The sequence below is a fragment of the Heteronotia binoei genome, unplaced genomic scaffold, assembly GCF_032191835.1.
Source record: "Heteronotia binoei isolate CCM8104 ecotype False Entrance Well unplaced genomic scaffold, APGP_CSIRO_Hbin_v1 ptg000860l, whole genome shotgun sequence".
Taxonomy (NCBI): Eukaryota; Metazoa; Chordata; class Lepidosauria; order Squamata; family Gekkonidae; genus Heteronotia; species Heteronotia binoei.
Window position 1 is genome coordinate 823,250 of NW_026800113.1, and position 25,972 is coordinate 849,221.

The 25,972-nt window shown below is 51.7% G+C and overlaps 1 protein-coding gene and 1 non-coding gene across 2 annotated transcripts in view; one reads left to right on the plus strand and one right to left on the minus strand.

Annotated features, from left to right (window-relative positions):
• NUMA1 (nuclear mitotic apparatus protein 1) overlaps positions 1–25,972 on the minus strand; it is a 91,685-nt gene that overhangs the window by 39,953 nt on the left and 25,760 nt on the right. Inside the window, exons 3-12 of the mRNA XM_060263769.1 lie at positions 22,497–22,575; positions 19,853–19,933; positions 19,404–19,484; positions 12,555–12,639; positions 12,121–12,238; positions 8,129–8,286; positions 6,328–6,445; positions 4,618–4,735; positions 3,178–3,318; positions 1,386–1,511 (exon numbers count right to left, since the gene is read on the minus strand). Coding sequence (XP_060119752.1) covers positions 1,386–1,511; positions 3,178–3,318; positions 4,618–4,735; positions 6,328–6,445; positions 8,129–8,286; positions 12,121–12,238; positions 12,555–12,639; positions 19,404–19,484; positions 19,853–19,933; positions 22,497–22,575 — 1,105 coding nt within the window. The remainder of the gene's footprint in view (positions 1–1,385; positions 1,512–3,177; positions 3,319–4,617; positions 4,736–6,327; positions 6,446–8,128; positions 8,287–12,120; positions 12,239–12,554; positions 12,640–19,403; positions 19,485–19,852; positions 19,934–22,496; positions 22,576–25,972) is intronic.
• On the plus strand, positions 18,354–18,425 carry TRNAH-GUG (transfer RNA histidin (anticodon GUG)). Its single transcript has one exon. It is a non-coding gene; the product is annotated as a tRNA-His (tRNA).

Below are 25,972 nucleotides of genomic sequence, written 5' to 3' on the forward strand. Positions count from 1 at the left end.
CATGGGTATTTAAGGGGGAAGCCAACAAAGCTATATTTGAAAAATTGGGAAAAGTGTGCTCATGGTTAAAAATTTAATTGTAACTTTAGTATGGTCACTTGGTGGGGGGGAGGGATATAAATAGGGGTAAAAATGGTGTCACAAGAGAATTGGAAATGTATTCTATGTAATGTAATATTTGAGACACAATAAAATAAAAAATGGAAAAAAAAAAACTTTGACCCAAAGGTAACTCCAGTTTTCTGGGTTACACCTCTGAGGATACCAGTCACAGTTGCTGGCGAAACATGAGGTCTCACAATGCCACGCCCATACACCACAGAAAATCTACAACTAATGAACTCTGGCCGTGAAAGCCTTCAACAACATATTTTTGAAACAGTTACAATAAGAACATTTCTCTGTGGCCTGGTGTTTTTCCTGTAGAATGAGCAGAGGACGCTCAGGGAGTGATACAGAGACTGTGCACCGGCCAGGAGCTTTCCCCGCCCCCCTCTGTTGCTTCTGGCCAGCGCACAGTCTCTGTAGTGCTCTCTGAACATTCTCCGCCTGGAGGATGCTCAGAGTGCTACAGTCAGCGGCGGTGGTGTGGGGGGCAGGAGCTGGAGCACGGCACCAAAGATAAATAGTGAAGGGGGGCAGAGGCTGGAGCACAAGAGGGGAGGGGGCAGTCGGGCCACCCCTGGTGACCTGGCATTGAGGCTTGTGTGGCCTGGTGCCAGGTCGCGACCCTGCACATGGGAACCACTGACACAGAGCATTTTGTGTTTTTCAGGACTGGAAACCATGCCCTATTCATTTTTAAACTCTCTTCTTTCCTGGTGAAATTGCGCTTACCTTTATAGATTTTAATGGTTTCCCTGTGTAATCTAACATGGTAATTGGATGTACTGTCCAGCATTACAGTGTCTTTGAATAAGATACTGTGTCCTGTTTGACTCAGGAAAGCTCTTCCACTATCATGTAACAGCCTGGAAAGCTCCTACAAGATAATGACTCAGCCCCACCCCACCTTCCTGAGTAGATATAAATTACCTGCCTACCATCTTCTTCTCACTTTGGCCCAGATGTAACTCCAGTTTTCTGGGTTATACCTCTGAGGATGCTGGTCACATCGCGTCTCACAATGCCAAGACCACAGCCACACAGCCCAGAAAATCTACAACTAATGAACTCTGGCTGTGAAAGCCTTTGACAACGTATTCTGAAACAGCTACAATAAAAAACGTCACTAAAATATTTTCCAAAATTGCTGTCTCCTGTGGCAGCAATTTTGTGATCGTCCCTATGACCCCAGTGTCAGAATTCCAACAGTGCCTGTGGGCTCAAAAAGGTTGGGAGACCCCTGAGTTAAACTGGCAGGACCCACACACCATCCTTCTTACCTGCAAGACGTTCCCCATGACCTCTCCAGTCTCCGGAGAAGAGCTGCACTCCTTCAGCTTTGTCAGCTGATCCTCCAGCAAGGAGATCTTCCCCTGCAGAATTTCCAGTCTCTCTTCCAAGCATTTCTGGGGAAGAGAACACAAGTCCTTCAGAGAAGCAGAAGGAACGCCCATTCCCCTAAATGCAAAGGGCAGAACCCGTATTCACCCAGTCTTTCGGCCAGGGGAAGCAGCAATGGAACACACAGGCCTCAGCTTCCTCTGTGTCCTCTGGGAAAGCAAACACTTCTCAATAATCATGTTAGCCAGAAGCAGAGATCTTGGAAACTCTGACTCCGGTGCTACAGCTCTCATTAAAAGAGCCCTGCTGAATCAGACCAGGGGTACATCTAATCTAGCATCCGGTGTCCAGCCAGTTCCTCTGGAGGTCCAACAACTGGGTAGAAAGCCCAAGAACTTCGTTAGCAGCGCTGCTGAATCAGACCAGTGGTCCATCATGTCCAGCATCCTGCCTCAAATGGTAGCCAACCAGGTCACAGAGGCCACAGCATTCATAAGAACATCAGAAGAGCCCTGCTGGATCAGACCACAGAGGGTCCATCCAGTCCAACATCCTATTTCACACATGAATTAGTTTGCTCTGGGGTCATCCTTCCTGAGCGAGAACCACTGTGGTGTAGTGGTTAAGTGCGCAGACTCCTATCTGGGAGAACCGGGTTTGATTCCCCCCTCCTCCGCCTGCAGCTGCTGGAATGCCTTTGGGTCAGCCAGAGCTCTCTTCTCTGGGAGAACCAGGTTGGATTCCCCACTCCTCCGCTTGCAGCTGCTGGAATGGCCTTGGGTCAGCCATAGCTCTGGCAGAGGTTGTCCTTGAAAGGACAGCTGCTGTGAGAGCCCTCTCAGCCCCACCCACCTCACAGGGTGTCTGTTGTGGGGGGAGAAGATATAAGAGATTGTAAGCCACTCTGAGATTCAGAGGATAGGGTGGGATATAAATCCAATTTCCTCTTCCAACATTCTCCATTATTATTAGCCACCCTGAGCCTGCTTCGGCGGGGAGGGCAGGATATAAATAAAAATTTTTATTATTATTATTATTATTATTATTGCCTTTTCCAGTGACTCTGAGAGCCAGTTTGGTGTAGTGGATAAATGCATGGACTCTTATCTGGGAGAACCAGGTTTGATTCCCCACTCCTCCGCTTGCAGCTGCTGGAATGGCCTTGGGTCAGCCAGAGCTCTTTTATCTGGGAGAACCGGGTTTGATTCCCCACTCCTCACTTGCAGCTGCTGGAATGGCCTTGGGTCAGCCAGAGCTCTCTTATCTGGGAGAACCGGATATGATTCCCCATTCCTCCACTTGCAGCTGCTGGAATGGCTTTGGGTCAGCCAGAGCTCTCTTATCTGGGAGAACCGGGTTGGATTCCCCACTCCTCCACTTGCAGCTGCTGGAAGGGCCTTGGGTCAGCCAGAGCTCTCTTATCTGGGAGAACCAGGTTTGATTCCCCACTCCTCCGCTTGCAGCTGCTGGAATGGCCTGGGGTCAGCCATAGCTTTCATAGGAGTTGTCCTTGAAAGGCCAGCTGCTGTAAGAGCTCTCTCAGCCCCACCCACCACACAGGGTGTCTGTTGTGGGGTGGGGGAAGGTAAAGGAGATCGTGACTGCGCTGAGATTCAGAGAATAGGGCGGGATATAAATCCAATGTCTTCTTCAAGAAAAACAGGTGAGCCGGAAGCTAAAAAACGGAGCCAGCTCACACCAACTCAGTGTAAAGGGAACACTGATGCTAACCTTCTCGCTGAGGGCTTGGCGGAGGTCGCTCTCCAGGCGGGCCCTGCACTCCTCCCACTCCCGCAGGGCTGTGTTGTGTTCCGTGGACAGCTCGTTCATGGCTTCCTGCAGTCCCATAAGGTTGCTGGCCAACTCCCGAAGCTGGCTCAAAAGAGAAGCGGGGGGGAGAGTGAGGAACAGCTTTGGAGACTTGCATGTTAATATTGACACCTCACCGCCCCCCCCCCCCCCCCCCAACATCACTTCATCCACAACACAGAAGGAGTGGCGGCCTGGTCAAGAACGGAAACAAACCCTCCAAACTAACTGGGTTAGTCTACAGCAGTAGAAAAGAGCAAGAGACTTGGAGCATCTTAAAAGTGGCAGGGACTGAGAGATCAATAAGTGGCCAGGGATATGGGAAACCCCGCACCTCTTCCCTCCTACGTCCCATCCGAAGGTATGCAGGTTGTGGGACTAGGAAGATATAAATCCAATATAAATCCAATTCTTCCTTCCTTCCCTCCCTAACAAACATCTGATGTTTATTCTATGTGGATCTTACATTAAGAGCCACATTGGAGAGTCAGTTTGGTATAGTGGTTAAGTGTGCGGACTCTTATCTGGGAGAACCGGGTTTGATTCCCCACTCCTCCACTTGCACCTGCTGGAATGGCCTTGGGTCAGCCAGAGCTCTCTTATCTGGGAGAACCGGGTTTGATTCCCCACTCCTCCACTTGCAGCTGCTGGAATGCTCTTCGGACTGGAGGGCGGGATATAAATCCAATATTTTCATCTACCTCACAGGGTGTCTGTTGTGGGGGGGAAGGGAAAGGAGATTGTGAGTCGCTCTGAGACTCTTCAGAGTGGAGGGCGGGATATATATCCAATATCTTCATCTACCTTACAGGGTGTCTGTTGTGGGGGGGGGGAAGGGAAAGAATACTGTGAGCCACTCTGAGACTCTTCAGACTGGAGGGCGGGATATAAATCCAATATCTTCTACATTAAGCCAGTTTGGCCATACCTGATCTTTAAGGTGTTCCCGGACTCTTGCTCTTTTTCTTCCGCCACAGACTAACACGGTGACCGTCTTGGGTTAGTCTACGTTCAGCAGAGATGACAGCAGACAACAGATGCTGACTCTCTGGCTCACAACAGATTTGCACCTTCAAGGCAAGAAGTCACGCTGCTCCAGACTCCTCCCAACTCGCGGTGTCTGTTTCTAAACCCCGAAAGAACCCCTGAAATAAATGCCCACCCTGCTGCGCAATGGAATTTCACTGAAATGACAACACCATCGAAGGCTACTGGAATTCCCACCCAAGAAGTCATGCTTCTGTTCTAGCCCGGAATGCAGAAAGCTTTTCCTTTTCCCAGCCCGACCCGTTGGAATTGCTACCCCCCTCCTCGAACTTGGAGGCTGCTGCACTGCCGCAGAAAACTGGAGCATTCCACTACCTTGAAAGAGAGATCGCCGTTCTCCTCCAAGAGCTGGTTTATTTTCCGGTCCATTTGGCCTTTTTCGGTTTTCAGGTCTTGACACTGCTTCAGGGTCTCATGCAGACGCATGAGAAGACTGAGGGAGACAGAAAGGCACTGCTTGAAACAGGAGCGATGGGGAGGGACGGTGGCTCAGTGGCAGAGCATCTGCTTGGTAAGCAGAAGGTCTCAGGTTCAATCCCCGGCATCTCCAACTAAAAATGGCCCAGGCAAGTAACCATGAAAAACCTCAGCTGGAGACCCTGGAGAGCCATGAATAGGGCTGTGGCTCAGTGGTAGAGCATCTGCTTGGTAAGCAGAAGGTCCCAGGTTCAATCCCCGGCATCTCCCAACTAAAAATGGCCCAGGCAAGTAACCATGAAAAACCTCAGCTGGAGACTCTGGAGAGCCATGAATAGGGCTGTGGCTCAGTGGTAGAGCATCTGCTTGGTAAGCAGAAGTTCCCAGGTTCAATCCCTGGCATCTCCAACTAAAAATGGCCCAGGCTAGTAACCATGAAAAACCTCAGCTGGAGACCCTGGAGAGCCATGAATGGGGCTGTGGCTCAGTGGTAGAGCATCTGCTTGGGAAGCAGAAGGTCCCAGGTTCAATCCCCGGCATCTCCAACTAAAAATGGCCCAGGCAAGTAGGGGTGAAAAACCTCAGCTGGAGTCCCTGGAGAGCCACTGCCAGTCTGTGAAGACAATACTGACTTTGCCTCAGTAGGAGGCAGCTTCAGATGTTCATGAGCAAACCTCAGGGGAGGTAGCCGTGGCAGAAACAAAATATTGGGGCATCTTGAGGCTACCGCCTGCTTCCATTAGCCGCATGAAGTGAAACCACGGCCAGTGGAAAATGCAAACACAAGGGATGTTTTTAAACTGTGAAAGCAGATGGTGACATTTCTATGCAGAGCTCAGATTAGTAGCTGGTGTAAAGAAAACAGACAGCTCCCAATGTAGAGTACTTTAAGGTTTACATGTGCTAATAACAGCATTAAGAACATAAGAGAAGTCCTGTTGGATCAGGCCAATGGTCCCTCCAGTTCAGCATTCTGTATGTCCCAAAACCCTGGGGCCATCAGGAGGCCCACCAGTGGGGCCAGAACTCCAGAAGCCCTCCCACTCTTGCCCCCCAAGCACCACAAAGACCTCACTGTTCCAGACAGAGTGTTCTATCTATAACTTGTAGCTAAGAGCCACTTATCGCTCCATATATTTATCCATAAAAACACAAGAGAAGCCGAGTTATATCAGGCTAGTGGCCCATCCAGTCCAACAATCTGCGTCACAGAAGAACAGAAGAGAAGCCCTGTTGGATCAGGCCAGTGGCCTATCCAGTCCAACACTCTGTGTCACACAGTGGCCAAAAACCAGAACACTAGAAGTCCTCTCACTGTTGCCCCCCCCCTCCAAGAACCAAGAATACAGAGCATCACTCTATGTCTGGGGCAGGGATGTTCTCTCTTAGTGCTTGGGGGGAAGAGTGGGAGGGCTTCTGGTGTCCTTGCCCCACTGACGGACAGTCCAGGCCACCGTGTGACCCAGAGTGCTGGACTGGAGGGGCCATTGGCCTGACCCATCAGGGCTTCTCTTAAGAAAACACGATGAATGGGAACAGGCAGACAAGTGTGGGAATGCGCATGCCGAGAGGCCAGCGACGTAACTGCAGGCAGCTCTGACAAAATACCTCTCATTCTTTTCTCGGAGCTCCTCCATCTCTTTGGGCTCCACCTGATCTGCCGCTTGCCTCTCTTGGAGACGAGTCAGGCGTTCGATCCGTTGCTTCATCACTAGGATCTGCGTATCTGGAGCAAGAGAGTCATGGAGAGACACGCCAGTTAGCAGCGGAAGAAGCACCGTCTCACGGCTTCTCTTGTCAGCGAGCGGGGCTGCCGCCACCAAGACACAAGGTGGGGCTCTCCTTGTAGCAGGCAGCGGAACACTCCGGCCAGGGGCACAGAGAGGGGAGAAATGCGGGGAACAGATGGGTTTCCAATCCAGCAGACAGAGAAGCCTCCAGAGTCATACCCCAGGCATTTGCTGCCTTTTCAAAAAACACTAGCTCTGGTCACAGTTAAGAAGCACTGGAGTAGAAGAAGAAGATGATATTGGATTTCTATCCCGCCCTCCACTACGCAGAGTCTCAGAGCAGCTCACAATCTCCTTTCCCCCCACAACAGACACCCTGTGAGGTAGATGAAGATACTGGATTTATATCCCGCCCTCCACTCCGAAGAGTCTCAGAGCGGCTCACAATCTCCTTTCCCTTCTCCCCCACAACAGACACCCTGTGAGGTAGATGAAGATATTGGATTTATATCCTGCCCTTCACTCCGAAGAGTCTCAGAGGGGCTCACAATCTCCTTTCCCTTCCTCCCCCACAATAGACACCCTGTGAGGTAGATGAAGATATTGGATTTATATCCGATATAGGCCACTCTGAGGTAAAGGAGATTGTGACCCGCTCTGAGACTCTTTGGAGTGGAGGGCGGGATAGAAATCCAATATCTTCATCTACCTCACAGCATGCTTTATTTTAAGTTTTTTTTAAAAAAAATATTTAGCTGTGTTTGTGTCCTTTAAAGAGTTTATACCTTTGCTACCTGATCTTAAATTGGGAGAGATGGTGGCTCAGCAGTAGAGCATCTGCTTGGTAAGCAGAAGGTCCCCGGTTCAATCCCCAGCATCTCCAACTATAAAGAGTCCAGGCAAATAGGCATGAAAAACCTCAGCTGGAGACCCTGGAGAGCCATGAATGGGGCTGTGGCTCAGTGGTAGAGCATCTGCTTGGTAAGCAGAAGGTCCCGGGTTCAATCCCCAGCATCTCCAACTAAAAAGGGTCCAGGCAAGGAGGCATGAAAAATCTCAGCATGAGACCCTGGAGAGCCGCTGCCAGTCTGAGTAGACAAGACTGACTTTGATGGACCCAGGAGGGTCTGATTCAGTAGAAGGCAGCTTCAGATGTTCTGCTATTAGGGGAAGGACAGTGGCTCAGTGGTAGAGCATCTGCTTCATAAGTAGAAGGTCGCAGGTTCAATACCCGGCATTTCCAAATAAAAAGAGTCCAGGCAAGTAGGTGTGAAAAACCTCAGCTTGAGACCCTGGAGAGCCGCTGCCAGTCTGAGTAGACAAGACTGACTTTGATGGAACGAGGGTCTGAGTCAGTAGAAGGCAGCTTCATGTGTTCATATGTTCACACATGGCCTGGTCCGACATGGCCCATTCTGGCCTGACCAAGGTCTCATTTATGTCAGATCTGGCCCTCATAACAAATGAGTCCGACACCCTTGGTTTAGATGATGTGGAAAAGGACTGCCTGGACGCCTTCTGCAGTTGGGCCACCCCTGTTGTCGTCTTCCCAGCATGCCATTCTGACCGTGTGATCCAGCACTCCTCGGACACAGGCATGACCATCTCCTTGGAATGGTCAGTAACCCAATGACACGGAGGGCACGCCACGAACGCCCCGCGGACAGAGGCCGACTCACCTTTCTCATCGACGAGCTTGCGATTCTCGGCCAGCTCCCGCTCGAGATCATCCCGGTTCTCCCTCTCTGCCTCCAGCTGCTTCTTCAGTCTCCTCATCTGAAACTGGGGGGTCTGCATGATGTCCCCCATGGGAGAGGTCACGGAGCCAGGGAGAAACCTGCAAGTAATGTCAGGAAGGCACAAGTTAAGACCTTTGGCATGCCGTTTTCTCTCAGAACAGCGGGCCTAAGCTCTCTGTATAGAAAGCAAAACAGTTAGATAGCGAATTCCCGTTAAGCTTTCAGTTAAAACTGTCAGCGAAGGGTTCATTGAAGTTTCAAAATGATCAGACTTGTCTTTGTTAAAAACTAAGTTTTCATTTATTGATTACAACAATGCTGCTCTCTACACAGGTTCTTTGAAACTGGTAACGAATAAGGCAAAGGCATTGGCATTTATGGACACACATCAAAGAGTTGGGGGTTTAAATCACTTCTCGTAATAAAACTACAGTCTGTCTTTTGCAAGCACTCATTTCACACGCTCCTTATCGCCCACATATGCAAGCTGTGTCTTCCTCCCGTTGGTGCATTTTGCACTTCAAAGACCTCACTGGCCTTTGGCACTTTCAATCTCTCTTTCCTTCCCACCCCCCTCACATTCTACAATGGCATTAGGGTTAGTAAAGCAAAGATTTACATTTGTTAGTTAGCAGTAAATAAACATTTCAAACAGCAGAGTTTGCTTCAATAGAACACAAGCTGACAAAAACTCTCATAAATGCGTATACAATTAGAATACATTAGGGTTTGTAGAATCTTTCGGGCTCAAGTGCCGTGTTCTACTGGAGAAAGTTTTCCTTCCAGACGTTTCGTTCTCAGCTGCGGAGGTCATCCTCAATTAGAATACACTTAAACACTTTCCAGTTTCAGGAGTTAGACATATATTTCTCAGTAAAAGCTCCCCAGCTGTCCAGGTCTCTTGAAGAAATATAATATTATATGTCTTATAAAGTGAGGAATGATAGTTGGCCTGCATTGTGCTATGTATTTGGTCATGGACCGTAATAAAGCAAACGGAACTATTTCTCAATTAATAAACCTCTTAAAGTCCCGTACCTGCTAACGTCTACATTTTCTACGATTCTAAAATTCTCAATCTTTGTTAGAGAAGGTAAGGGAAGAAGTACTTTTCTCCCTTTCTCACAATACGAGAACGCGTGGGCATTCAATGAAGATGCTGAGCAGTCAGGTTAAAACGGATAAAAGGAGGTACTTCTTCACCCAAAGGGAGATTAACACGTGGAATTCACTGCCACGGGAGGTAGTGGCGGCCACAAGTATAGCCAGTTTCAAGAGGGGATTGGATAACAATATGGAGGAGAGGTCCATCAGTGGCTATGAGCCACAGCGTATTGTTGGAACTCTCTGATTGAAGAAGTGATGCCCTGTATTCTTGGTGCTTTGTGGGGGGGGCACAGTGGGAGGGCTTCTGGTGTCCTGGCCCCACTGATTGACCTCCTGATGGCAACTGGGTTTTTTGGCCCCTGTGTGACACAGAGTGCTGGACTGGAGGAGCCATGGGCCTGATCCAACATGGCTTGTCTTATGTTCTTATGTGACACAGAGTGTTGGCCTGGAGGGGCCACTGGCCTGATCCAACAGGGCTTCTCTTATGTTCTTATGTGACACAGAGTGATGGACTGGATGGGCCACCGGCCTGATTCAACAGGGCTTCTCTTATGTTCTAATGTGACACAGAGTGTTGGACTGGATGGGCCACTGGCCTGATTCAACAGGGCTTCTCTTATGTTCTAATGTGACACAGAGTGTTGGACTGGATGGGCCACTGGCCTGATTCAACAGGGCTTCTCTTATGTTCTTATGTGACACAGAGTGATGGACTGGATGGGCCACCGGCCTGATTCAACAGGGCTTCTCTTATGTTCTAATGTGACACAGAGTGTTGGACTGGAGGGGCCACTGGCCTGATCCAACATGGCTTCTCTTATGTTCTTATGCGACACAGAGTGTTGGACTGGATGGGCCACCGGCCTGATCTAACAGGGCTTCTCTTATGTTCTTATGTGACACAGAGTGTTGGACTGGATGGGCCACTGACCTGATCCAACAGGGATTCTCTTATGTTCTTATGTGACACAAAGTGTGGGACTGGAGGGACCACTGGCCTGATCCAACAGGGCTTCTCTTATGTGACACAGAGTGTTGGACTGGAGCGGCCATTGGTCTGATCCAACATGGCTTCTCTTATGTTCTTATGTGACACAGAGTGTTGGACTGGATGGGCCACTGGCCTGATCCAACAGGGCTTCTCTTATGTTCTTATGTGACACAGAGTGTTGGACTGGATGGGCCATTGGCCTGAACAAACAGGGCTTCTCTTATGTGCTTATGTGACACAGAGTGTTGGACTGGAGGGGCCAGTGGCCTGATCCAACAGGGCTTCTCTTATGTTCTTCTGTGACACAGAGTGTTGGACTGGAGGGGCCATTGCCTGATCCAAGATGGCTTCTCTTATGTTCTTCTGTGACACAGAGTGTTGGACTCGATGGCCATTGGCCTGATCCAATATGGCTTCTCTTATGTTCTTCTGTGACACAGAGTGTTGGACTGGATGGGCCATTGGCCTGATCCAACAGGGCTTCTCTTATGTTCTTATGTGACACAGAGTGTTGGAATGGAGGGGCCACTGGCCTGATCCAACAGGGCTTCTCTTATGTTCTTATGTGACACAGAGTGTTGGACTGGAGGGGCCAGTGGCCTGATCCATCAGGGCTTCTCTTATGTTCTTCTGTGACACAGAGTGTTGGACTGGAGGGGCCACTGGCCTGATCCAACAGGGCTTCTCTTATGTTCTTATGTGACACAGAGTGTTGGACTGGAGGGGCCACTGGCCTGATCCAACAGGGCTTCTCTTATGTTATTATGTGACACAGAGTGTTGGACTGGAGGGGCCACTGGCCTGATCCAACAGGGCTTCTCTTATGTTCTTATGTGACACAGAGTGTTGGACTGGAGGGGCCAGTGGCCTGATCCATCAGGGCTTCTCTTATGTTCTTCTGTGACACAGAGTGTTGGACTGGAGGGGCCACTGGCCTGATCCAACAGGGCTTCTCTTATGTTCTTATGTGACACAGAGTGTTGGACTGGAGGGGCCACTGGCCTGATCCAACATGGCTTCTCTTATGTTCTTATGTGACACAGAGTGTGGGACTGGAGGGGCCACTGGCCTGATCCAACAGGGCTTCTCTTCTGTTCTTATGTGACACAGAGTGTTGGACTGGAGGGGCCATTAGCCTGATCCAACAGGGCTTCTCTTATGTTCTTCTGTGACACAGAGTGTTGGACTGGAGGGGCCATTAGCCTGATCCAACATGGCTTCTCTTATGTTCTTATGTGACACAGAGTGTTGGATTGGAGGGCCATTAGCCTGATCCAACAGGGCTTCTCTTATGTTCTTCTGTGACACAGAGTGTTGGACTGGAGGGGCCACTGGCCTGACCCAACATGGCTTCTCTTATGTTCTTATGTGACACAGAGTGTTGGACTGGAGGGGCCACTGGCCTGACCCAACATGGCTTCTCTTATGTTCTTATGTGACACAGAGTGCTGGACTGGATGGGCCACTGGCCTGATCCAGCAGGGCTTCTCTTATGTTCTTCTGTGACACAGAGTGTTGGACTGGAGGGGCCCTTGGCCTGATCCAACAGGGCTTCTCTTATGTTCTTATGTGACACAGAGTGTTGGACTGGAGGGGCCATTGGCCTGATCCAACAGGGCTTCTCTTATGTGACACAGAGTGTTGGACTGGAGGGGCCATTGGCCTGATCCAACAGGGCTTCTCTTATGTGACACAGATTGTTGGACTGGATGGGCCATTGGCCTGATCCAACAGGGCTTTTCTTATGTTCTTATGTGACACAGAGTGTTGGACTGGAGGGGCCACTGGCCTGACCCAACATGGCTTCTCTTATGCTCTCACGTTCACTTACTGATTGAGGCTGGAGGACGAGGCGATCTTCTGCAGCTTCAAGAAGTGGACCTCCTGCTTCTGCGGGGTCGTCTCCTCTGAGCTGGTGCTGGAGGCAGAGAAGCTCGCTGATTGAGGCGCTGGAAGAAAGCAGACCGCAGGGAGGCCGAGTGAATTTGAGGAGTCCTAAAGCCGTGGCTGACGCCCCTCACCCCGTACCGCTGATTCTCTACTGCACGTCCCTCCCTGCCGCTCACGCGAAGCTCAGCCAATCTCCTCCACCCTTCTGTGGCCCGGACATCTGCCTGCGGGGTGGCAGAGCCATCTGGAGGGCTGCCGGTCACGATGACCCTCGGTGGGCCCACAAACCCGCAGAAAGGCGGCTGCAAGGACAAACTAGGTGCATGCTGCTGCTGCCACCTGCACTGCAGACAGGCACGCTCACCCGGCACTTACTTTTCTTTTGAAGGAAGCTCTCCAGGTTCTCGCCGAGGCAATCTTCGTTACAGAGCATAAAGTTCAGGAACTGGGCCATCTCTGCCTGAGGGAGGGAGGGGGGAGAGGGAGGGCACGGCGTGAGCGCCTGGGGCTGTCGACCGAGGGGCAGATCACGAGAAGGAATCCCGCCTAGACTCCCAGTCTCGGCACCAACCTTTTTGGGGCCAGCAGTCCCCTCGGGGATTCTGACACAGTGTGGCGAGTGCAGGCACAAAATAGTTAACACAAAATAGCTGCCAAAGTAATGTTTTTTTAAAAATCTGCATCATCAATCCAATCTCTAGTGATCACCCTAACCTGAATGGCCCGGGCAAGCCCGATCTCATCAGATCTTGGAAGCTAAGCAGGGCAGATCTTAGAATAATAGAGTCGGAAGGTACCTCCAGGGTCATCTAGTCCACCCCCTGCACAATGCAGGAAACTCACAAATACCTCCCCCTAAATTCACAGGATCCTCATTGCTGTCAGACGGCCATCTAGCCTCTGTTGAAGAACCTCCAAGGAAGGAGAGCCCACCACCTCCCAAGGAGGAAGCCTGTTCCACTGAGGAACCGCTCTAAACTCACAAACACCTCCCCCAAAATTCACAGGATCTTCATTGCTGTTAAATGGCCATCTAGCCTCTGTTTAAAAACCTCCAAGGAAGGAGAGCCCATCACCTCTCGAGGAAGCCCGTTCCACTGAGGAACTGCTCTATCAGAATCAAAGAATCATAGAGCTGGAAGGGATCTCCAGGGTCATCTAGTCCAACCCCTGCACAAGGCAGGAAACACACAAACACCTCCCCCTAAATTCACAGGATCTTCATCGCTGTCAGATGGCCATCTAGCCTCTGTTGAAAAGCCTCCAAAGGAGAATCATAGAATCCTAGAGTTGGAAGGGACCTCCAGGGTCATCTAGTCCAACCCCTGCACAAGGCAGGAAACACACAAACACCTCCCCCTAAATCCACAGGATCTTCTTCGCTGTCAGATGGTCATCTAGCCTCTGCTTAAAAACCTCCAAGGAAGGAGAGCCCAGCACCTCCTGAGGAAGCCTGTTCCACTGAGGAATCGCTATAACGGTAAGGAAGTTCTTCCTCATGTTAAGCCAGAAACTCTTCTGATTTAATTTCAACCCAATGAAGAAGACGACATTGGATTTATATTCCGCTCCCCACTCAGAGTCTCAGAGCGGCTCACAATCTCCTTTATCGTCCTCTCCCACAACAGACACCCTGTGAGGTGGGTGGGGCTGAGAGGGCTGTCCCAGCACCTGCCCTTTCAAGGACAACCCCTACATAAGAACATAAGAGAAGCCATGTTGGATCAGGCCAATGGCCCATCCAGTCGAACACTGTGTATCACACAGTGGCCAATAATTTATACACACAAACTGTGGCTAATAGCCACTGATGGATCTCTGCTCCATATTTTTATCCAATCCCCTCTTGAAGCTGGCTATGCTTGTAGCCGCCACCACCTCCTGTGGCAGTGAATTCCACATGTTAATCACCCTTTGGGTGAAGAAGGACTCTGCCAGAATTATGGCTGACCCAAGGCCATTCCAGCAGCTGCAAGTGGAGGAGTGGGGAATCAAACCCGGTTCTCCCAGATAGGAGTCTGCACACTTAACCGGTACACCAAACTGGCTCTCATTGGTTCTGGTCCTACCTTCTAGGGCCACAGAAAACAATTTCACAGCATCCTCTATATGACAGCCCCTCAAGTACTTGAAGATGGTGATTGTATCACCTCTCAGCTGCCTCCTCTCCTGGCAAGTACTTGGATAGGAGACCTCTTTGAAATACCAGGACTGGAGGCGGAAGCAGGATGTATCAAGTCATTTCTCTGAACATCCTCAGTGCTCCAGGAAGTGTTGCTAGAAGTTCCCATGTCTTCCAGGCAGGCAGGCTAACATGTGCAAACGCACACACACACACACACACACTATAAAGTCCTTTCTTACACACCCAGGGAAATGCCAATCACCGCTGTGGGGTCGGGAAGCAATTTCACTCCAGGCCAGTTTGGCCAAGGATCCTGGAGGGTTTTTGCCATCTCCTGGGCATGCAGTGGGGATCCCATGGTCTGTGAATTTCCTGCACTGTGCAGGTGGTTGGACTAGATGACCCTAGAGGTCCCTTCAAACTCTATGATTCTATGATTCACAGATCCTGTGAATTTAGGGGGAGGTGTTTGTGGGTTTCCTGCATTGTGAAGGGGGTTGGTCTGGATGACCCTGGAGGTCCCTTCCAACTCTGTGATTCTCCTTCCTTGGAGGTTCTTCAACAGAGGCTGGATGAACATAAGAACATAAGAACATAAGAGAAGCCATGTTGGATCAGGCCAACGGCCCATCAAGTCCAACACTCTGTGTCAGCACAGTGGCAAAAAATGTTATATACACACATACACTGTGGCTAATAGCCACTGATGGACCTGTGCTCCATACACTGTGGCTAATAGCCACTGATGGACCTGTGCTCCATACACTGTGGCTAATAGCCACTGATGGACCTGTGCTCCATATTTTTATCTAAACCCCTCTTGAAGGTGGCTATACTTGTGGCGCCACCACCTCCTGTGGCAGTGAATTCCACATGTTAATCACCCTTTTGGGTGAAGAAGTACTTCCTTTTATCCGTCTTAACCTGTCTGCTCAGCAATTTCATCGAATGCCCACGAGTTCTTGTATTGTGAGAAAGGGAGAAAAGTACTTCTTTCTCTACTTTCTCCATTCTGACAGCAATGAAGATCCTGTGAATTTAGGGGGAGGGGTTTGTGGGTTTCCTGCATTGTGCAGGGGGTTGGACTAGATGACCCTGGAGCTCCCTTCCAACTCTAGGATTCTTAAGTATTTATGTCAGAGTGTGGCTGCCAGCATCTTTGCTTCCCTCCCTCCCAGGCAGCCCCACTGTTGTTGTTTCGGCCATCCGCAGGGGAGCTTGGCCTGGGCCCCAGGGCTGTATCAGCAACGGAAGGGAAGGGACATGTGCTGTGATCCTTGCTGTGGGTTGGAGTTTCTGCCCCTTTCAGCAGCTTTCAAGGCAGGAGGGGCGTCAGGAGAAAGTCCACCTTGGATTGGGTTTGGTGGAGCGGTTAGAGCCAGCTTGGTGCAGTGGTGAAGTGCCCAGACTCTTATCCGGGAGAACCAGGTTTGATTCCCCACTCCTTCACTTGCACCTGCTGGAATGGCCTCGGGTCAGCCATAGGTCTGGCAGAGGTTGTCCTTGAAAGGGCAGCTGCTGTGGGAGCCCTCTCAGTCCCCACCCACCTCACAGGATTTGACTCCCCACTCCTCCACTTGCAGCTGCTGGAATGGCCTTGGGCCAGCCATAGCTCTCTTATCTGGGAGAACCAGGTTGGATTCCCCACTCCTCCACTTGCAGCCTGCTGGAATGGCCCTTGGGTCAGCCAGAGCTCTCTTATCTGGGAGAACCGGGTTTGATTCCCCCCCTCCTCCACTTGCAGCTGCTGGAATGGCCTTGGGTCAGCCAGAGCTCTCTTATTTGGGAGAACCGGGTTGGATTCCCCCCTCCTCCACTTGCAGCTGCTGGAAGGGCCTTGGGCCAGCCATAGCTCTCTTATCTGGGAGAACCGGGTTGGATTCCCCACTCCTCCACTTGCAGCTGCTGGAATGGCCTTGGGTCAGCCAGAGCTCTCTTATCTGGAGAACCGGGTTTGATTCCCCACTTCTCCACTTGCAGCTGCTGGAATGGCCTTGGGGTCAGCCAGAGCTCTCTTATCTGGCAGAACCGGGTTTGATTCCCCCACTCCTCCACTTGCAGCTGCTGGAATGGCCTTGGGTCAGCCAGAGCTCTCTTATCTGGGAGAACCGGGTTGGATTCCCCCACTCCTCCACTTGCAGCTGCTGGAATGGCCTTGGGTCAGCCAGAGCTCTCTTATCTGGGAGAATCGGGTTTAGATTCCCCACTCCTCCACTTGCAGCTGCTGGAAGGGCCTTGGGCCAGCCATAGCTCTCTTATCTGGGAGAAACCGGGTTGGATTCCCCACTCCTCCACTTGCAGCTGCTGGAATGGCCTTGGGTCAGCCAGAGCTCTCTTATCTGGGAGAACCGGGTTGGATTCCCCACTCCTCCACTTGCAGCTGCTGGAATGGCCTTGGGTCAGCCAGAGCTCTCTTATCTGGGAGAATCGGGTTTGATTCCCCACTCCTCCACCTGCAGCTGCTGGAAGGGCCTTGGGCCAGCCATAGCTCTCTTATCTGGGAGAACCGGGTTGGATTCCCCACTCCTCCACTTGCAGCGTGCTGGAATGGCCTTGGGTCAGCCAGAGCTCTCTTATCTGGAGAACTGGGTTTGATTCCCCACTCCTCCACTTGCAGCTGCTGGAATGGCCTTGGGTCAGCTACAGCTCTCTTATCTGGGAGAACCGGGTTTGATTCCCCACTCCTCCACTTGCACCTGCTGGAATGGCCTTGGGTCAGCCAGAGCTCTCTTATCTGGGAGAACCGGGTTTGATTCCCCACTCCTCCACTTGCAGCTGCTGGGATGGCCTTGGGTCAGCCAGAGCTCTCTTATCTGGGAGAACCGGGTTTGATTCCCCCACTCCTCCACTTGCAGCTGCTGGAATGGCCTTGGGTCAGGCAGAGCTCTCTTATCTGGGTGAACAGGGTTTGATTCCCCACTCCTTCACTCGCACCTGCTGGAATGGCCATGGGTCTGCCAGAGCTCTCTTATCTGAAGAACAGGGTTTGATTCCCCACTCCTCCACTTTCACCTGCTGGAAAGGCCTTGGGTCAGCCAGAGCTCTCTTATCTGGGAGAACCGGGTTTGATTCCCCACTCTTCCACTTGCACCTGCTGGAACGGCCTTGGGTCAGCCAGAGCTCTCTTATCTGCGAGAACCGAGTTTGATTCCCCACTCCTTCACTTGCACCAGCTGGAATGACCTTGGGTCAGCCAGAGCTCTCTTATCTGGGAGAACCGGGTTTGATTCCCCACTCCTCCACTTGCAGCTGCTGGAATGGCCTTGGGTCAGCCAGAGCCCTGGCAGAGGTTGTCCTTGAAAGGGCAGCTTCTGGGAGAGCTCTCTCAGGCCCACCTACCTCACAGGGTGTCTGTTGTGGGGGAGGAAGATAAAGGGGGGAGGAAGATAAAGGAGATTGTGATAAGCTCTGAGTGGAGAGCGGAATATAAATCCAATGTTGTTGTCATTGGGTGGGGTTAGGGTGTCTTTCGCCCTTTCCTCTGGAGCAGGGGTGGCTTGGGATGACCCTGGAGGCCAATTTGGTGTAGTAGTGAAGTCACGGACTCTTATCTGGGAGAACAGGGTTTGATTCCCCACTCCTACACTGGCACCTGCAGGAATGGCCTTTTGTCAGCCATAGCTGTCGCAGGCGTTATCCTTGAAAGGGCAATTTCTGTCAGAGCTCTCTCAGCCCCACCCACCTCACAGGATGTCTGTTGTGAGGGTGGGGAGGTAAAGGAGACTGTGACCCCTCTGAGACTCAGAGTATAGGGCAGGATATAAATCCAATATCATCATCATCTTCTTCCAACTCTATGATTCTATGGAAAAAAACCTCCACTGGCCAATCAGAAGTCTTACTGAGGAAAAGTAACCCCGGCCCCACCCACTTACTTGGCAGGCACCAGGAAAGGTCTCAGCAGGGGCCCTTGCTCTACACAGACACAGGGGAGGGGCTGTGGCTCAGTGGAAGCAGAAGGTCCCAGGTTCAATCCCCGACATCTCCAAAAAAAGGTCCAGGCAAATAGGTGTGAAAACCTCAGCTGGAGACCCTGGAGAGCCATGAATGGGGCTGTGGCTCAGTGGCAGAGCATCTGCTTGTGAAGCAGAAGGTCCCAGGTTCAATCCCTGGTATCTCCAAAAAAGGGTCCAGGCAAATAGGTGTGAAAAACCTCAGATGGAGACCCTGGAGAGCGGCTGCCAGTCTGAGAAGACAAGACTGACTTTGATGGACCAAAGAGGGTCTGATTCAGTAGAAGGCAGCTTCATATGTTCAGACACCCAGCTCCCCCAATTGGCTTTCGACAGTGGCATAGTTTGACAGAGGCACAGAATAAAAATTGGATTTATACCCCGCCCTTCACTGGGAGTCTCAGAGAGGCTTACAATCTTCTTTCCCTTCCTCTCCCCACAAAACACACCCTGTGAGGCATGTAGGGCGGTGAGGGCTCAGAGAGAACTGTGACGGACCCAAGGTTACCCAGCTGGCTGCATGCGGAGGAGGAGTGGGCAATCAAACCCGGCTCTCCAGATTAGAATCCAATGATCCTAACCACTACACCACACCGGCTCTCCTTAGAGAGAGGAATACCTTAGCCAGAGCATTACACATAAGGGGAGAGGGTGGAGAAATGAAGAAGAAGATCATAGATTTATATCCCGCCCTCCACTCTGAACCTCAGAGTGGCTCACGATCTCCTTTATCTTCTTCCCCCACAAAAGACACCCTGTGAGGGGGATGGGGCTGAGAGAACTCTGACAGAAGCTGCCCTTTCAAGGACAACGCCTGTGAGAGCTCTGGCTGACCCAAGGCCATTCCAGCAGCTGCAAGTGGAGGAGTGGGGAATCAAACCCGGTTCTCCCAGATAAGAGTCCGCACAGTTAAGCACCCTGTGAGGTAGGTGGGGCTGAGAGAGCTCTGACAGAAGCTGTCCTTTCAAGAACTCTGCGAGAGCTATGCCTGACCCAAGGCCATTCCAGCAGCTGCAAGTGGAGGAGTGGGGAATCAAACCCGGTTCTCCCAGATAAGAGTCCGCACACTTAACTACCACGCCAAACTGGCTCTCTCAAGTCCTACACAGAACGACACTGGAAGTCGGAGGCAAAAGAGTGTGTTACCTGAATGTCGTACTCAACCGTGCTCCATTCCCGAGGGATCTTGTCACTCATGGAAGCCTGATAAAGCAGCAGCATGACCACCTGGAGAGAGGCACACAAAGATCGAGTCACAATGGTAGGCCAAGTAGAAATGAAGGGAGATCGGCTGGGTCAGAATGCATCCGTGGGGCCGTGGGCTTAGCGAGGCGCAGCGATGCCAAAATAAGGCACACGACTCCACATGCGGGCACCTGCAGGTGTACAAGGCACCTCTGCAAAAGCCAGCAGTGGCTGCAAAGTTCTAGGACGGCCTGCTCCTCTTTTGTCTCTGCTTTCTCTCCACAGTGCAGGTGTTCAAGAAAATGAGCTATTCTCATGGCCCCGTCAACCTTTTCCCTCTCTCCCCAACCCCCAAGGGCTTTGTGCGCCCGAGCAAGCCTCCTCCTCGGTATACCGGGCTACGCTGATACCTTCGCCAGTTCCAGCTCTTCTCCCGCTAAAAGCTTCTCCTCCGAGACCACGCTGTGAGTGGTGGATTTGTGCTTGCAGCACTCTGGGGGAAAAGAAGAAGATGACAACATTGGATTTATATTCCGCCCTTCACTCAGAGTCTCAGAGCAGCTCGCAAACTCCTTTCCTTTCCTCCCCAACAACAGAGAGAGCTCTCCCAGAAGCTGCCCTTTCAAGGACAACCTCTATGAGGGCTATGGCTGACCCAAGGCCACTCCAGCAGCTGCGAGTGGAGAAGAAGAAGACCGCAGATTTATACACTGTCCTTCTCTCTGAATCAGAGACTCAGAGCGGCTTACAATCTCCTTTATCTTCTCCCACCCCCACAACAGACACCATGTGAGGGAGGTAGGGCTGAGAGAGCTCTGACAGAAGCTGCCCTTTCAAGGACAACCTCTGCCAGAGCTATGGCTGACCCAAGGCCATTCCAGCAGCTGCAAGTGGAAGAAAACTGCAGATTTATACCCCACTCTTCTCTCTGAATCAGAGACTAAGAGCCACTTACAATCTCCTATATCTTCTCCCCCCACAGCAGACACTCTATGAGGCAGGTGGGGCTGAGAGAGCTTTCCCAGAAGCTGGCCTTTCAAGGACAACCTCTGCCAGAGCTCTGGCTGACCCAAGGCCATTCCAGCAGGTGCAAGTGGAGGAGTGGGGAATCAAACCCGGTTCTCTCAGAGTCCGCTCACTTAACCACTACACCAAACTGGCTCTCTGCATCTCACGAGAAGCAGCAATGAGATATCCCATGATTAGAAACGGAACGAATGTCGTGACAAAGGGACTGCAGGCTGCTTCTCGGATGAAACCAGCTGGCAACCTCATCAAGCAGATTTTTTTCTTTGCACGAGATGCGGGACTGCCTTTGGATCACATCCACATATAGACCTGAAAAGAGCTCCTGTCCCAGTCTACGGGGAAGGGAGAATCCCCTCCAAGGGACTTCTGCATCCCCCCCTCCCCTGCCCAGAGAGCGTAAACTCTAGCAAGTACAGTCAAGAAACCGGCACGCTCCCCTTTCTGCCAGCTATGGAGAAAGCCAGTCTCCACAGCACTGCTATGCAGAGGGCTCTACATCAGCTCACATCCTCTCTCCTCCTACCGGACTGAGGAACCTGTAGCTTTAAATCTGGGGGAGGGGAAAAAGCGCTCCCTGTCAGCAATGCATTCTGGGCAACGGTGCAGAGGTGCGCGTCTCCTCCTCCCCACTCTTGTCTTTCAGGCGCAGGAGTGCTGAGGTGGAACAGAATTAACGGCTATCGCTTTCCAGTTCCTCCATACACAAACACAGAGTGTTGTACCGATGGGCCACTGGCCTGATCCAACATGGCCTCTCTTATGTTCTTATATTCTTGGTGCTTGGGGGGAGGCACAGTGGGAGAGCTTCAAATTTCCTGGTCCATTGATGGGCCTCCTGATGGCACCTGGGGTTTTATTGCCCATTTGACACATTGTGTTGGACTGGATGGGCCATTGGCCTGATCCAACAGGGCTTCTCTTATGCTCTTATGTCTGCGGCAGTGATGCTCTGTATTCTTGGTGCTTGGGGGGCCACAGTGGGAGGGCTTCTAGTGTCCTAGACCCACTGATGGACCTCCTGATGGCCCTGGGTTTTTTGGCCACTGTGTGACACAGAGTGTTGGACTGGATGGGCCACTGGCCTGATCCAACAGGGCTTCTCTTATGCTCTTATGTCTGGGGCAGTGATGCTCCGTATTCTTGGTGCTTGGGGGGCCACAGTGGGAGGGCTTCTAGTGTCCTAGATCCACTGATGGACCTCCTGATGGCCCTGGGTTTTTTTGGCACTGTGTGACACAGAGTGTTGGACTGGATGGGCCACTGGCCTGATCCAACAGGGCTTCTCTTACGTTCTTATGTGACACAGTGTGTTGACTGGATGGGCCACTGGCCTGATCCAACATGGCTTCTCTTATGTTCTTATGTCTGGGGCAGTGATTCTCTGTCTTCTTGGAAGAAGAAGAAGATATTGGATTTATATCCTGCCCTCCACTCCGAAGAGTCTCAGAGCGGCTCACAATCTCCTCTACCTTCCTCCCCCACAACAGACACCCTGTGAGGTGGGGTGGGGCTGGAGAGGGCTCTCACAGCAGCTGCCCTTTCAGCCCTGCCAGAGCTATGGCTGAGCCATTGGTGCTTGGGGGGCCACAGTGGGAGGGCTTCTAGTGTCCTGGACCCACTGATGGACCTCCTGATGGCACCTGGGTTTTTTGGCCACTGTGTGACACAGAGTGTTGGACTGGATAGGCCACTGGCCTGATCCAACATGGCTTCTCTTATGTTCTCATGTCTGGGGCAGTGATGCTCTGTATTCTTGGTGCTTGGGGGGGGGGGGCAACAGGGTGAGGGCTTCTAGTGTCTGGCTCACTGATGGACCTCCCGATGGCCACTGGGTTTTGACCCCTGTGTGACACAGTGTTGGACTGGAGGGGCCTTGGCCTGATCCAACATGGCTTCTCTTGTGGTCTTACGTTCATAGTGGGGAGACGGGAGCTCAAGCAAGGAAGTGGGCCACGGATTTCCCGACGGCTCAGCCTCGCAAGCCTATCTTAGCAGGTCCCAAAGTTTTGAGGAAGGAGTGCTTACTCTCGAGGAGCTGCTGACGTAGGCCACCCTCTCTGGCAGACTCTGCTGCAGAACAGCCCGTCCCTCTTCTGTGCCATGGCTGGAAGAGAACAAAAGGGTCACGTGAGCACACACAGAGACTTCCACTGGCCTTCCATTGACCAAAGGGAGGCTATGGACTGGAGGCAAGTCGGAAGGAGGAGTGTTATCGAGGTGGATAGCAAATGAGAGGACGCATCTAAGTTTGTGCAGGATTGCCACGGGGGGCGGGGGGGGGGGAGTAGTGTCTCTTCCTCACGTGCTTTGCTCTCTCTAGCAGTTGATTCGGAGGTGGACGAGATTGGGTTTATACCCAGCCATTCACTCATAGGGGCTTCCAATCTCCTTTCCCTTCCCCTCCTGCAACAGACGCCCTGTGAGGCAGGTGGAGCTGAGAGAGCCCTGAAACTGCTCTTGAGAGAACAGCTCTGCAAGAAACGTGGCTGATCCGAGGTCGCTCCGGCAGGCGCATGCGGAGGAGCGGGGAATCAAACCCGGTTCTTCCACGCCTTTAACGGCTACACCAAACTGGCTCGCTATTACGCGAGTTGATGTTTGGCATAAAGCCCGCACTTAAAATCTGCGGGGATGTGTGCCGGTCGTAAGCTGGTGCGATGGTGAATTGAGTGCTAGAGAAAGCAAAACACATTCAGAACAGAAGCCCCTCCCCCTCAAGAATTAGGAACTTACAAGTGAAGAAAATGAGGATACCCACCCCACCCACTCCCCACTACAGATGGAACAGCTGGTTGGCTTCGACGAGGGCTGGGGCCTTTTCGGTGCAGGCCCCTAACTGGTGGAATGAGCTCCCGCTGGAGATCCGGGCCCTGCAGGACTTATCCAAGTTTTGCAGGGCCTGTAAGATGGAGCTCTTCTGCAGGCTTCGGATTGATCCAGCGGGCGTCCCCTGAAGCCATCTCTTCCCCCAGCATCCTACTACAGAGGGGCAGACCAGATCTACGTGTGTGTGTGTTGTGTTGTTTTTTTTTGGGGGGGGGGAATTAAAAAATGACGCCCCCTTGTGGGCCATTCTATCTTATGGTCCCATAGAACACAATGGACTCCATGGCATCTGGATCAAGGCGGCTCGGCGGTGCTGATGTTGTTAGACCTATCGGCAGCGTTCGATACGGTCGACCATCGGTTGCTGGCTTGCCACCTTGCCGACGCGGGCATCAGGGGCTGGCCTTACAATGGCTTTCCTCTTTCCTTGATGGTCGGGGACAAAGGGTGGCGATTGGGGACGAACTGTCCCGGAGACACACGCTTGATTGCGGAGTGCCTCAAGGGGCGGTGCTTTCCCCGATGTTGTTTAACATCTATATGCGCCCCCTTGCCCAGATTGCCCGAAGGTATGGGTTGGGCTGTCATCAGGATGCCGACGACACCCAGCTCTATCTACTATGGACGGCCGCCTGCCTGCGCCCCAGAAAACTTGGACCGGGTGTTACAGGCGGGTGGCTAGGTGGCTTAGGCTGAGTGGACTGAAGCTGAATCCGGCGAAGACAGAGGTCCTTTGCTTGGGTCGTCATGGCCTGGGAAGGGAAATCCCCCTGCCAGTCTTTGACGGGGCGCCGTTGACAGCGGCGCACAGGGTCAAGAGTTTGGGGGTACTATTGGAGCCTTCACTGACAATGGAGGCTCAGATAGCAGCCACTGCCAAGTCTGCATTTTTTCATCTTAGGCGGGCGAGGCAGTTGGCTCCTTTCCTGGAGCACGGCGATCTAGCAACGGTGATTCATGCCACGGTCACCTCGAGGTTGGACTACTGTAACGCCCTCTACATGGGGCTGCCCTTGTGCCGAACCCGGAAGTTGCAGTTAGTGCAGAATGCCGCTGCCCGGCTGTTATTAGAGCTCCCAAGATGGGAGCATATTCGGCCGGGGCTCTGGGCTCTGCACTGGCTGCCAATAATATACCGAGTCCGGTACAAGGTGCTGGTCATTACCTTTAAAGCCCTATATGGCCTAGGACCTGCCTACCCTATATGGCCTAGGACCTCTCCCCACATGTTCCCCAGAGAGTACTGAGATCGGGTTCTCAAAACCTGCTTGTAATCCCCGGGCCAAAGGAGGCCCGCTTGAAATCTACCAGGGATCGGGCCTTCTCTGTAATGGCCCCTCCCTGGTGGAACCAGCTGCCGGAAGAGGTGAGGGCCCTGCGGACCTTGGGCAGTTCCGCAGGGCCTGCAAGACAGTCCTCTTCCAGCTGGCTTACAACTAACCGACACTGGGAATTTTGGATGGTGGTAGTGTGCATTCTGATAGACCGCTGGTTTTTTATGTTTTATTAACTTACTGTTTTAAACTGCTGCTAATTGATGTTTTAAAGCCAAACCTATGTTAGATTTTATATGCTGTAAGCCGCCCTGAGCCACTCGGGTGGGAAGGGCAGGATACAAATCGAAATATAAATAAATAAATACCCAATTTGGGGGCCCCCTGAGTTGGCGCCCAGGGCATGCACCCCCCGCCCCCCCCCTAGATCCGGCTCTGCATAGGTGCTCAAGTTATGTGGAATGCCTCTAGCCTGTATGTGGTTTTGATGACCTTTTGTTAATGATGTGGACCATAGTCTCCTGATCCAATCTGAAAACTCTGTAATTATGATATTGTTTCGTTTGGATATGATTGATTGAATGTTGTTGTATGGTGTTAATGTTGTAAGGCGCCCTAGAGCCCGCTTGTGGGACAGGGCGGGGTATAAATCAAAACTCAAATTAGATTGAATTAAATTACCCAACTCCTCCATCAACATAGCTCCCGGTATGAACGATGCTCATTGGCAGGGTCACGGGATCTTGGGGGCAGCGTTCCCCCTCAGCTGAGTGAGCGTGAGCTAGCTCACAGATTTTTAGCCTCCAGCTCACACATGTTTGTCTTCGCTCAGGAAGGACGACCCCAGAGCACGCTAACAGATGCAGGAGCTTACAACTTTGTGATGCCAGCAGCTCACAAAGTAGAATTTTTGCTCACAAAACTCTGCAGCTTCGAGGGAACGTTGGTTGCGGAGAAGAGCCAAGACTTCACTGCCCAATTCCTCCATCCTCCCCATCCAGAGAGAGGAATTATGGTGAACCATCACACACACACACTTACTTAGTTTTATCATTGTGGCAGGCTGAGACATTCAAAGTTTCTCGTCACCTAAATCAGGGGAACCTTTTTTCTGCCAAGGGCCACATAGATGTTTATAACATCATTCGTGGGCCATAAAAAATCATCAACTTAAAAAACAGTGCCCCGCCCACGGAGAACGATTCAGGCCAACAAAATTAATGCAAATAATTGTTTTTTCTATTTGAAGTCATGTGGAGAGAGCCTAATCTGGCACACACATACCCGGCCCGCTGCCCTAGGCAAATGCATAGGTCCAGAGCTTTTTTGTAGAAAAGGCCCAGCAGGAACTCAGTAGCATATTAGACCACATCCCCTAATATTAGCATATTAGGCCACACC